A 15,033-nucleotide genomic window follows, 5' to 3' on the forward strand; every position below is an offset into this window, starting at 1 on the left:
GTGGCATGTGGTTTTCATATTTGCTCATGCTAGTTGTTAATCGGAATGACATTTCTGTCGACGTGTACAAACTGAGTCACTGGTTGAGAAACTTGCGCTAGAAAGCACCTGGCATTACATGGAATATATTCATAATTCCATATGGGTAGTCTCATTTTCTAATTTGATCTTGTCTGCCAAACATTGACCTCAAACAGGTTTTTAACTGTAATGACTTAATTCAAGTATTAGTGTATTTAATTAGCATATAAATTACACTGCTAAGCTGTTTTGTTCTTGAGACAATGGATATCATAAATAAAACTAGCGGGAATTGTTGATACAGTGGTTTCAATTGATAATGGAATGTAGCATTGCCTTCGTTCAGGAATATGTTCACTATTGTCAACTATATTAACAATATAGATCACAATTGTCCTGACACCTCCCTCTCATATCATGGCATATATTATTTGGTCATGAGGTGCAAGAAGAAAACTGCGAAAGAATACCTGTTACATGGTTATTAATTTTCTAATGCACATATATGTAATTAAATGTAAACAACATTTATTACTAGTACATGCTGTTTAAGCGCAATTACATCTGATGTACTTTAATTTAAAACCGAAAATCATGTAGATATTTTAAAATCCTTCTCAGTGTCAGGTCCTAATTTGTTTAGTACGCTATCTCTTCCCAAAATGATAATCTTTTGCATTTTTTTCTATATTTTTGGAGAAAAATATTTTTTTACATAACAGTAAAATAAACGATGAACGATAACATGATTTGAATGACATAATCCACATACATGTTGATTTGGAGTATAAGACGAAGACCAGACATTATTATCCAAACATATCAACTTATAGGCCAGCAAATATTTATCCTCTTTTTGAATTTTGAAGGTACATATTCTAGTATTTTTGCTTTAACATAGCTTTAGAGTTTAAATTTTTCAGTATGACTTTAATGTGACTTCGTGGGCACTTTTTTATAATTGGTTCCTTCCTCTTTGTCTCTTCACATGTTGCTTTTCCTGGTAGTGAAGCAGTTCTTATAAATTGTTCCAGTTGTCTTTCTACAGTTGCCTACTCCTCCTTAGATCATGGTACTATAGTCATTTTCTTCTGTTTTGCTTTCATACTTGACTTGTAGTTTTTACCTAAAAAATAATCCCTTTTACTTTCAGATCTTACATTCACCAAACATTTATACCATATTAAAAAGGAATTTTTCAACTGTTTACCATGTAAGGACTGTTCCATTAAAACATACATGGAGCCCAGGGAAGATAGTTTTAAAGTGGGGTTCTCCACAAAAAGATGCAATTTAAAATTTTCTTATTTTAATATTAACTCTGTGAAATCAAAGTATACTGGCATATAGTTTTAAAAAACTGCCTTCCCTGTATACCGTGTATGTTTAAATGGAACAGCCCTAATCAATGTAAAGAAACCAATACTGATAATAGGAAACAATAACATTAGAATCATGACCTCACACTGACAAATATATTATTGTAACATACTAATAATTTCTATAAAAGCAACAGCTACCAGTGACTATCATCTCTAAGCATAGTAAACATCATGTACAATTTTAACCTCAGCATTATAGCCCTATAGTATATGAATTGTATAAAGTAAAAGAAAGTAAACAAGTTCAATTGTTAACATCTCCAGAAACACATGAAATAAAAAAGGAATAACTTGCCTTTAACTAAATGTGAATTAGATATACTGGAACAATACGTTTTGACATAAAAATGAACTCATGATAATGTTGTGGAATAAAGTTATATTCGATTTTTATTTTAAAAATCTTGAAAGTTGAGATGTTAACATTAACAATGATTTCTTTATTTTCATGTGAAAAACTTGTGGTTTTGTATAAATATATTTCTGCTCGCGGTCTAATGCTCTGAAATACAATTATTTTGATACAGCAAAAGCTCATAGCAATCGAGTATGATACATTTAGATAACATGATATAATCTTGTAATTTCAACTTATCGATATTACTAAGTGGATATCCTTAATATGTGAACTCGTATCATTTTCCAGTACGGTCATCATGGGTAGAAACAGTCATGTTATTGATATGACAAGCTATGGCCTCCTTACACATGACAAGGTATGCCCTCCTTACACGTGACAAGGCATGCCCTCCTTACAAAAGAGAGGCAGGGTTCTCAATTGGTTTTCATACTAAAGAGACATCTGACAGTTGCTGTAATTTCAAAATGCCAACGGCATTTTATTATATGCGTCTAATGCAAATCGTCCCTAATACTATGCTGTATCAGTTTCGATATTGCATCTATATTAATGTGCTTTATATATGAGAAATTAAAGTTTAGAAATAGCAGATACTACAACAGTATCATTCTACACCATTTTGATGGTGCACTGTTTTGACCCAAAGTCATAAACTTCCAGTTTTATAGAGAATGAATCTCTAAATGACAAAATGTTACTTGCCATAAAAAATCGATTTTACAAAATATCCTATTTTAAATCAGTGCAGTTCTCATCAAAGTCCATAATAACTATTTCGATGAGGAAAACCGACATCTGCCTAAAACAGTCATCTACTTAACATGTGACGGCACTGGACAGACAATGAATACCCACATCAGTAACACTGTTTAGATTACTGTAATGAATTCTCAGGTTCCATGAGAAGCTGTTGTAACCGATTTTCTGAGGTGGTTTTTTTCTTACTGTAATGTGTGCATATTGCAAGAAACAAATAATGTTATGATATATTTCATAGTTGTATCAGCATCCTTTACATTTCTTTCATATGAAAGTGGTATGATCTTAAATCTGACGATAAGTAATGTTACTTTAAAAGTAAATTTCCCATAATCTTTTGAAAGAATCTTGATATTAAACGTAATCTGACCTACACAATTTAGTTCATTTGAAGATAAAGGTAAGAATGATAACAAATTGAAATTAAAATCTTCTCCTGTAACTTTGTCTTTTGTCTACGATTATCTACATTTCTAGAGAAATGAGTTGCATATGCACATTATCCATTACATTTTTAAAAACGAGTCAAAAGAGAAATTTGAAAGGCTATTCTTTCACAAACATGTAAGCATTTATTATAATACCATTATGATTTTCCGCAAATTTTATTATTTTTGCTTTCAAGACAAAATCTCTTCAACAATCAAAATTATGTTAAATATAAGAAAACCTTCAGAAATGCTAAAGTGATTTTTTGGAGTCATTTTGCTTTTAAATTTTAGTTTTCTACGTATTACTGTTGTTGTTACTCTAAAACATCGTTTTCTACTGGAGCATATATTACAACGATGACGTGGGGAGTAGTAGACTTGTGTGAAGGTGTGAAGTGTGACAAATACTACCTCGGGTAGTTTGGAAGCCATATATTTATGGATGACGTAACCAATTTATATGTGGGAACCATATGTTTATGTTCAATCGTTACCTAGCTCTGTTTGCGGATATCATATTTATGGCACAGAACAATGACGTTTTAAGACGACTAATCGAGGCCAACTGTTAATCGTGTGATGATAATAGCTGGGAGATAGCACATGTAATATTCCATAGTTCTGTATCACTGTAACAGAACACAAAGTGAAACAAATATTACAACAGACTTATTTGCCCAAGACAGCTATTGTCAACACTGTACGTTGATGTATGCAATATGGTGGCTGCTAATTACAGTCGAAGTCTCACAGCTGACTCATAACCAGTTGCCACTGATTACCGTATATATGTATGGGATAGTCCTAAGTAATATAACATTCGTTAGGGCTTTGTGTGGAAGTGTAGAGGTATATATAGCAATATGCAGAGTTTTCCAAATTTGGGAATTAATTTTCTGCAGGAATATTCGTATTAATTTGAATGTGCTCTGATATATAACGTGTTGACATGGCCATCCCATTCAGTAACAATATCAAGTTGCACTAACTCGAGCTTAAACTATAGTCTGAATATACCTCACCTTTTGATTCTAACCCCCCTCATTTAAAAAAATAAAAAGAACAAATGACATCAAATATGATCAGAACTTAATCATTTTATTTCCTGATTTATAATTTCAAACCTAGTCTGTGCATAGGAGGAAAATACTATGTTGTCTGCTTCCGATATTTACAATGCCGAATCAAGCAACATAAATGAATGACAGCTACAAATTTGCCTTTCTCATGGATTTAACAAGCGATGCAATTTCAGTACTCATGTGTGCAAAAAGATTCAAAATTAAACTCTCAAAATTATGTTGATTTACGGAATTATCTGACACTTACAAATAGGAAGAAATACGTCACAAAGTTGTCTGAGGAAAAGAGGCTCGCGCATAGTGTACGCAGTATGCCGCCTTGATAGTATGGAAAGACCGTTACGCATGAAAGGTGCGGAGGATGCTAGTGTTATTGCCACTCTGGTCACAGTCAGTTTAGATATTCAATGAAGGAAATGACTAGGTTATGTGCACTGTTTATCACATTAAAGATTTCCGTTATTTAAATCGGTGGCATAGCACAAACATACGGGGAGGTATATTCAGACTATAGTAACCATGTTTGTTAATCAACGAGTCTGTCATGTACAGAGCCTTATCTTAGATTGGGGGATATATTGTATCATCAAGAGTGAGAACCGTACTAGCTTGAAAGGGACCAACTGATTATTTTACGAGGGTATCAGGTACTGACACTGAGATATTCCATTTTCTTTTCCTTGCCTATCTGACTTTTTAATGTTCTTACTTTGTATAACAAAAGAACAAGAGAAAACACAATAGTCCTCTACTTAACTACAAAGCTTATTTTGCTCTGTTTCTCTCTCATTCTCTCAAACATCAAGTTGAAAACGAAACGGACAAGAGCGACAGCGAAAGAGAAAGAGCGAGATCAACTTCTTCATTAACCCGCTCTTATGACATCAATGTGAAATGTTTGTGACATGAGAATCTAGTTATCAAGACCTTCGCACAGGGGCTCGTAACGTTGCTTATAATTTAACTGTCAGTCATATATTAGTATAAAATATTATTTTATACTATATGTATGACTGATAGTTACATATGAGTAATGATGCGATGCTATGTGCATCAAGCTCATTGGTGGAACGGAACACACTCAAGTTGTCACAGATGATAACGAATGGAAGAACAACAGCTGTTGAGGACGAATATAATAAACAACTTTATAAAAACTCTTTTTGTTTCTTAAGAGTTTGATCCAGTGCGTCTTGCCATATTCCATGAGTTAGGTTATTAAGTCTCGAAGGAATAAAATCAATGTACACACCAAAATCACCACACTATATCAGTCGCACCTGGCTTAAAATACAGTACTTTCTGATGGAATCACCTGTTTACCATTATTACAAAACTATTTGTTTTAAAAATCACTAATAATACTAGTAACTATTTTTATGAGTCGTATTTATCGGTATACGAAATTTACAGTGATACTGCACAGAAATGATGTTCTGACTGGATGACAAACAGTCAGGAATCACACGCCTTCTGATTGACTAAGCGTTTACACACAAATCAAGAACCATAGTAAGAAAGGAAATTGTTTGTACTAGAAACACGAAGTGGAACTGTCTGTCAAACGATTACCGATTTTGTGAGGACTTTCACAATAACACGTTCATCTCTTATGACCATTCTCAACCAGTTTCCGAAGTATCATTTCGAGGACTGGTAAGTCCTCACAATACAGTAATGTCCTCGAAATGTTGGTGCGCATCCCAAATCAGGTCGTCGCAAGTACACCAACACACACACACACACACACACACACACAATAGCATTGTCCCATTATTTCATATGTTCTCAACACGATCAAGATGTACAACACACCGGCTAGCATAGAGGCATCAACACTTTTTTCGGAGATGCATTTAACCAGGACATTATCTGATGTATGTCAGATCATCATGTTCGATCACTCGCATCACAGAGAAAAGCTATATGAAAGAGACCAATCTATGGCGAGAGACAAGTCTGACGAGGTTCTTGTTGTATGGATTACTTGTCAGACGCTGTTTGGGGAAGAAGATAATACCGGCGTGATGCCACTTATGTTAACTCAGCTAACAAACCCAAAAAACCGTTTTGAGGACCACCCACATCTCTAGAAAAGAGAGATATTACTCAATCATTTCCATCTGTTTTTGTGTGTTTTATATGTGGTTCTTTATCTCTCTTTGTTAACAACAAAAACTGGAAGTGAAAACCCCTTAAGCCTTTACCCCATTTCCATTTTAACATTGCCATTCTTTTTGAGTCTATGAAACCGTTTGAATTCTTGGCATGCATGCTTGAGGCTCTATGTCCTCACACCTACTACGTACAAGGTCAGAACTAAACGTTGCTAAATAAACACACACACAAACACACACACACACACACACACACACACACACACACACATATATATATATATATATATATATATATATATATATATATATATATATATATATATATATATATATATATATATTTATTTATTTATTTATTTATTTATATTCGTGTATTCATGTGCTATAGAAACTCACACTTTTTATTGAATATTCATGGTTAACATTATAATGACAAAATGTCATCTGCCATGATGACAATCGCTTTATACATTGGAATGAAATATGTAAGGCAAGAGAAGCAAGCTCGAATGCCACTGCGAACTTTATTTTTTCCATTTTGTTTCTCAAATGAATGTGCTTATTTTTTCATCGGATTATGTAAAGAAATTATGTTATTATTCATATTTTTCTGTGCAAATGTACAAATGTACAAAAAAAACAACAAAATAAAGGATAAAAATCCGACATTATCGTTAGAGATCAGTTACTTCATTATGCTATACACTTTAGCACTCCAACACGCTTTTAAGCATAAAATAAAAATAAATTTTCATTGTTTCGAGTAACTAACGGATATAATGTGTTAACATACTCTACGAAATATATCTGAATAATGCGGATTTCATGTACAATATAGTTAGTTATTCTACCGCAAAAGATTATGCATATATACATACATGTTAATGTTTGTGTTTTGTTCATTGTGAACATTGTAAAACACAAATGTGCAGTATACATACAGACATATATACATACATGCATACGCATGCATGCATACATACATGCATGCATTGGTGCGTACGCTCGCACGCTCGCACACACACACATACATACATACATACATACATATGCACGGATTTTTTTAATTACAACAATTAAGGACAGGTATAATTCATTGCTTGCAGAGGCATGATCTTAAGATTTTCCTAAACCAGACCCATCTACGTTTATGAAATAATTTCTTATATTTGCCGATTTTTAATTAAATGTTTCCATTTATTTTATACGGCATGTAAAAGTCCATAAACTTAATATTAATTGGCATTTTTTTTGTGTTTGAATTTTGCATTTTCGACATTTTCCATTTTATCCTGTATTAGTCATTAAAATATATTCCACATTCAATCCAGTTGTACTAGAAAATTAAACGTTCATTCATGTGGATATGTTTCCTTGACCACAAAATTCTTATAATGCATACTCTGCGGAGTTATCTATTTACAAACTATTTCAAGCGGTTATCACATTTATCCATCTGATTAAATTTTAATATCAGTAAGATATCTCGATCCCTTGTTAGAAGCCAACTCTATATCCTCTTTCATCCGTCCACATGTCTAGAAGTAATGTTTTCCAATGTGAATTATTTTGGAGGGTCAAGCAGCATTTTACAGAAAGATAAGACATTGAACCCTGCGCATGGATGTTTTCAGAAGAACGTTTACATTACTGTAGTTTTCAAAAACAGACTTGCCCATATATTTTTAACTAAATAAAGATGTAGATCTACACAAAGGTAGATTGTTCGTTCACATCCGTTCCCTTTGTGCTAGTGGATTGACTCTGTCTCGTTTCCATGGAAAGAGTAGTAACGGGGACGGTGGTACGCTTTGGTAGCAATTTTCTGATACTATCTAAGAACATCGATTTCAACCCGTCCCTGAAATGTCTGTTCATAATTATATAGACCCAAAAGTTTGCATGGAAACTTATCAACAAGGCAATTTCGTATACAACATGGAAAATACGATTTTCTCTTAGCGCCAGTATTTTTTGACCGCTATGCCTTTTGAGTACAGTCACCAGTAGAAAAATACCGTATGGGATTTCTGGAATCAGAAAGGTGATGGCAATGCAGACAACAATAATGGAGACTCTCTTATTTTGATGGTCCCTCTCTCGACTTTTCTCAGCACTTATGGACCCTTTTGGAATGTCTCGATGAAACAATTTTTGAATCATTAGGATTGTGAGGACAAGTAATAACAAGCATGGAAATATATTCACAAGAAGCAAATTTATCCACAAAAATATGCAAGATTCCACACAGGGAACTTCCAGAGCCCACTGACAGAAACCTTGTGTTTTGACTGCTTTCTTCTTATTGAGATGGTAAGTATGGATGACGAACGCACAGATAGTGATGACGGTGACTGCGATGAAAGTTCGGCGAGTCGTAAGCCAAGATTTTGTTTTGAATGGAAACCAGACGCAAATAAATCTCTGAAATCCAAGCAACACTGTCTGCCATATGGACACAGTGTGGAAAGCCTTAGAAATATAAAACTTAGAGATCATAAATTCCTCACACCAGCCCTCATTCAGACTGACCCATCCGTGCATTCCACTGGTGAAGACATGTATATACGTAGGTAAGGTCACAAGTCCAGTTAGTGAGTCCGATATTGCAATGAAAAGAAGGATTAGGTTGGTGGTTGTTCGCATGCTTTTCCGGACGAAAACGGCTACGGTCAGCACATTTGCAAAAGCCGTTAAAATAACCAGGAAGGTCCAGACGTAGACATATACCTTCTCTTCAAAATCATGCAATTTGTAGAAGAATTCAACATAATCATCAGAACTGTCATTCTGATTGTCTTGGCTACCATTCAACGTAGAATAATCCGAGGAATTTGTCCTGTATATGTCATTATCTGGAAGCATATCAGACCCCTCATGTATCTCAAAGCTGCTAATTATATGTGCCATCTGGCTACGCTGAGCTGTGTGAATGTTTTCCAAGTCTGAAAATAGTTTAAGTAGGTACTATACTATCAAAGCTAGATTTCGTTCCATAACGTACATGATTCTAATAAGCATTTAGACGATGACAGCCCATTTCTCACGAATGGGCGTGATAATAATCATTTATTACATTTCTGGATACAGTGTTTCCCCTATTAGAATGTATGACTTTAATTTCCCCAGCCAAATACATATTTATTATGTATTCAAATAGCTTTGTTATAATGTTCCTTCATTACAACGTTTAATTGGTTATGTCGTTTGATCTGTGTGTCCGCCTAAAACAAACTGCATAGTTATAACTTGGACAAATACATAACCATTTTGAAAAAAGACGAAAAAGGATATTAAGTGCATCGGTTATTGCTTTCTAAACCATAGCAGTCTCCTGTAAAACTTTATATATATATATATATATATATATATATATATATATATATATATATATATATATATATATATATATATATATATATAAGGAGAGACAGAGATTACCTTGGCATGTGATATTTAACAGATTTATATAGTGTATATCTAATAACTATCAACTATGCACGTGACAATTAATACGTTTCTATGCAAATAGTAGGTTCGTATGTATTTGGTAATCATAATATTCATATGTGACAAGTAACAAGTAGCTATCAGTATGTACTTGATGACTGGTATGTACATCATCGCTATTGCTTTGTTAACATGTACTTACGTTGATAATTGTCAGGCATTTACTTGATAACTGGCATGTACTTGATAACTAATACTTTTCAAGTGTCTGAAATATTATTATTAAAAGTCTAACCTAGATTGATGTTTCTTTGTTTGGGTGCTTAATCTAACACACAGATTTATATGTGTAAGTGTTTGTGAAGTCACGAGGAATGTCGTCATTGAATGGTGAGGTGCGTTGGTGTAGGCTTAGATGGAAGTCCAAGGACATAAAGTCTTGCCCTGACGTTTCTAGCAAATCTTTACATAAAGAAACAAAATAAACCCACCAAAATTAAAACTAAAAGTATTAAATGCATATCAAGTTGGTTTTAAATATTAGTTGATTAAAATAATTGCCAGCAAATCACGCAAACATTCATTACCAATAGAGATCTTCATGAATATTAATGTATCGCGAAAACGAGGCTAAGATAGGAAGATTGAGAAAAAAATATGGCGTCCTACTGTACATCGAGTAACGATTTGAGCCGTTTGCCAGATATTTCTTTTACATTTGAGAATTTCATCACGGGTGTCTCCAGCAGTTCAGGGAATGAACAGATGACAAAAGGATTCAAGTATTACAGTGAGGGATATGTCCATTCTCTTAAACGTAAGTTGATTTACGTCCTATCTTGAGTGTCCTTTTTCTCTACAGCACACAGCTTATCAGACTCATTGTAAATGTCAAAACATGGAATCTCAAATTCTTCCAAAATGTTGTTATCCACCTTCTCTGCAATTGGTTGTCTCACTGCAGATGGTTTTCTTGCTTTCCCTTCAGTTGTCCACGTAAAAATTGATGGAATAGCATCTCGTTTTAAGCAGCGTCTGTTGGGTGTCCATCTATAGACCTGTTGCTTAAAGTGTCATGAACAGACAACTGTATTTGTGACAATCTAACAAAAGGAAAAATAAACCATGAGTTAATTGCAATAATTAGTTGTAAAAAAAAAACAGTTATTTCAGCACAGGCCGTTGAAATTATATCACTAGTAAATAAAAATGCCAGAATATGAAAACAAAATGGAGGGAAAAAATCACACACACACACACACACACACACACATACACACACACACACACACACACACACATATATATATATATATATATATATATATATATATATATATATATATATATATATATGCTTCCCTTTTAAGGGGGATTCTCTGACATTAACTTACTACAATAATAGAATTTCAATGGCCTGTTATTTAAGTGTGATTTAAGTGTGCGTTTTCCCTTACATTTACACACATCAATATGTTTTATCAACAGTTTCATTAATTCTTATTCTCTCTCTCTCTCTCTCTCTCTCTCTCTCTCTCGTAATTTCATTCAGCTTGTACTATCATCATTTTCATTATCGTGGTCATTTACATTCTACTTTCTATTTTTTTGACAAGGTAATAAAGTTCACTTTTTCTGTACTTACTACTACGTAAATTCATAATTTCCTATATAAATGCGCTGCTTGGAGGTACGCCCAGTTTTCGATGACGCCGTTATGTGGAATGGGATTAGGGGTAACATTGTTAGAAACCTGTCATTATAAAACACACATACATACAATCATTTGCTTCATCAACAGAATCGATCTTGCGTTTGGATTTCTCTTTCTTACATCATTCAGTTGCAAGAAAATATAAACACACCAACAATCATCCAGTTTCTTACCTTAAAATTTGGCTCATCATCATGACGTATTGCAACAATTCATTTTCTACGAAGCTACATCTTCTTCACTGATGGAATATGGTGGAAGCTTAAATCTATGTGAATTATAGCATTCCCATTGCACAACAGAACACAACAATAATTGTCACGATTTTTTCCGTTGCCGGTATCAACTGTAGCAATCATGGTTGCGAGGTAAAATAAAGCTGGTGCCTATCTTAGCCTCGTTTTGGACTCGTTGACCCAGGGTCACATGAATACATGAATACATTCTGAGAATGGTGTATTGTCGTACACTGTAAGAGACTTATAGGTGTAGTAATACGATTAACCTGCAAAAAGTGTTGACACAATAGAATATATAAAAGAGAGGGAAATGGACGTTAGCCGTCTTTAAATACACATATTCAGGAGAAAATCCACGTTGATTTAACATCGTATCTAGTATTTGTATAGTGTCAAGAGAGACTTCGCCACCCATGACAATATAATGTTTCGACTTATTTATTTTATTATAGTTCATAGCACGTATATATCATCTAATTAGCAAAGAACACTCAAACAGTGGCATAATTCTAACGCACGTATTATGAAAGCATTTCATACTTTACCCCGGTTAGAAAGTTTCTGCTTCTCGGAATGATGTGTCTTCTTTTAAATAATTTTGCAACAGTTGCACGTTAAGTGAGGCTCTTTGAATCATCGAATCTGAAGATCTCACAGTGTGTCCAGCTGACACATTCGTTTGTATATATGAGAAAGTGTTTCATTTCCTAAAGTACGTGTGTTTAACATGCGCGGTTCCATGCCTGAAATATTAAAGTGGCAACTCCCGCTCAACCTTTCTCTCAGTAGTTAAAGGGATTTGTATGACTACGTGTTCTTGGCTGAAAGGGAAAGTTCCCACTGGGGGAGCAAAAAACCATAAGGAGAAATTTAACAATTATTACCACTGTTACCACAAGGAAAATGTACTAACAGCATTATATTTTTCTTGAATGTAGTTCTGAAACAAAAAATCTAGCCATATGCGTGGGGATGTAACACAAGGACATTTCGACCTGTTGTCAACAATCTTCGCTTTTGCATCACAACTGGCCCAGAAATCGCGTTACTGTGTTGCCGTCGGCTGTTGATACCTGTAGAATCTTTAGTCGGAATACGAAGGCCATAAAGCTGCCAAAAATAAAAACAAGATTCTCTTTCTGTCCAAAACCAAGTTCAATATGATCCTCGATCACCTGACAAAGGCGATGTAAAACAACGCGATATCCAAGGAATAATTTAAGCTCATCCTAGACAAGAGTGACAAATACGTAGCTGTCACAGACAAGATAATATCCTCGAAAAACAAGGCGCCTTCGACGAAAATACAGAAAACGAGCTATTTCACCCGTCCCCAGCGTGTCCCAATCAAATCATGCGGACTTTCAATAACAAATGGAAAAATATGAATTTAAATGACTTTTTGTTATAATCGTGTGCAAACGGAAATGAGATGATACCATTCACGCACACCGGCATATTTTGGATTGACTAATAAGAGTCACTCTCCCTGAAGAACGTACGATACCAACATATATTACATTTATTGTTAATTTGCCAAGTATATTATAAACATCGGACAGCATGTTTAACCGTGTCAGCTCTTGTTCAAATTATGTACAGGTACATATTAATTGGGTTGTTGAACCGACCTCTTGGACGTTGGAACAGATGGCAAGAGCTCGGCAATCAAACCACTCCACGAGCAGTCAGCATGCATGTAATCCGCTGATGGTGACTGCTGTATTTTGCTATCACCGTAGAGGATGAAGTTGAATGTTGCTACCAATTTGAATACTTGTTAGACCAAGAAATATATTTGTTCTGCACAGAAATATATCATTAAAGCGTGCTATAAATCATTTATATATATATATATCAATATTTTTGCAACTTTGTTACAGGACTGTGCCCACGCTGTGTACAATTTTTGTTCATGATTGTATATTATAGTAATCTAGTATAAACAAAATAATACGTAGTTAATTGTTATCCATTGGTATAGATTCTATTTTCATAGATATTAAGCTAGAAATAGGTGTAGAAAATTTAAATTCAAAATATATATTAAACCTGTTGACAAGTTTGGGGCAATTTCTCATTAGATGATAAATTCTGAAAATCGATGAGTTAGGTCACCTGAGTAGATATTGTGAAATTTTAGATTGAGTAGGAAGTTCTGTGACGTGATGGATATTGTGACATATATTCGTAATAGAGATTTAAAGATGTATATACAGAAAAAAAACTGAGTAATCAAGTCTTTCCTGTTTTGGATTCATACGTACTTCGGATTCCTATTTTGGAGTCATCTTTATTATATTCTTATTGTAGTAGTTTTTGTTGTTCAGAAGCATTTAATCTTGTGTTTACATATTACCTCAGAGGAAACATTTGTTTTTGCAGTATTCGATGGAATCACAATGCGCTCATTGGACCAAAATATTGTTCTAGGATTATTGTGAATTATACAGAGAAGATATGGACAATGTCATATTAATATATCAGGAGACCGCTCCGGTGGCCTAGTGGTTAGAGCGTCCGCCTCGGGTGCGGAAGGCCGCGGGTTAGATCCCCGGCAGAGTCATACCAACGACTTACAAAAATGGTACTAACAGCTGCCTCGCTTGGCGCTCAGCATTAAGAGGTTAGTGTTAGGACTGGTTGGCCTGGTGTCAGGATAATGTGACTGGGTGGGACATCATGCTACATGTCGTAGCGATATGACTGAAACATTAAAGATACGTTAAAAATCTAAATCACACAAACAATATATCAGGACTGTTGGCAGATCAGTGCTTTCGAGGATCTGAAATTTATACCGAACATTCGATTCGTTTGAACTTGAATAGATAATTTTTAACTTTTTAGGATTATTTTGAATTCAATTCATAATACTATAAGTTTCTCTTGATCTGGATATTGCTTTTATAAATGCGATTTAGTATGAAATACTTTATGAAATATATCATTAGAACGCGGGACTATCTGCTCATGACACATATCACAGTTGTTTCATTCGATTTTGTCACTTATAAAATGGAAACCAAATCACGTTTCCCGTCATCATTATCATCATATGAGAAAAGGATTGCATACTACCGCATTATTTTCACTATTGTTTTCATTACTATCACTCCAAAAGCGGCACGAATTGTTATTTCCTTTTAGGTACTCCATTGAACCTCATTTAGCGGCTACTAGTCACGCACAGCGGTAAATGCGCATGCAGAAGAGGTAGTTATTCTCTTGTCTCGAACCACACAAGTATCATTGCGTGTTTGTTTTCATTTGTTTAAAGTAAGTGATATGTGAAAAAACAAAAATATAATAGTATTAAGTTTTGTTCAGTTTATATATATATATATATATATATATATATATATATATATATATATATATATATATATATATATACCCTCTAACTGGTGTCTTGCTGATATAGGCAGTGGACATGCAGAAGCATAATTCAAATGTAATAACATATCATAATCT

General features: G+C 34.2%; 1 protein-coding gene across 1 annotated transcript; it reads right to left on the minus strand.

Annotated features, from left to right (window-relative positions):
• Window positions 1-6,529: 6,529 nt before the first annotated feature.
• Window positions 6,530-9,079, minus strand: LOC149774501 (sex peptide receptor-related protein 2-like). The gene has a single exon (XM_089945138.1). The coding sequence runs from the start codon at window positions 9,064-9,066 to the stop codon at window positions 7,864-7,866; it is 1,203 nt and encodes a 400-aa protein (XP_089801264.1). The 5' UTR covers window positions 9,067-9,079; the 3' UTR covers window positions 6,530-7,863.
• Window positions 9,080-15,033: the final 5,954 nt, after the last annotated feature.

The sequence above is a fragment of the Sinohyriopsis cumingii genome, unplaced genomic scaffold (assembly GCF_028554795.1).
Source record: "Sinohyriopsis cumingii isolate HCF-2022 unplaced genomic scaffold, ASM2855479v2 utg000229l, whole genome shotgun sequence".
In the NCBI taxonomy this organism is placed as follows: Eukaryota; Metazoa; Mollusca; class Bivalvia; order Unionida; family Unionidae; genus Sinohyriopsis; species Sinohyriopsis cumingii.

Excerpts from the sequence above, each read along its gene's own strand:
- LOC149774501 (XM_089945138.1), bottom strand. The coding sequence starts at position 9,066 with ATGGCACATATAATTAGCAGCTTTGAGATACATGAGGGGTCTGATATG.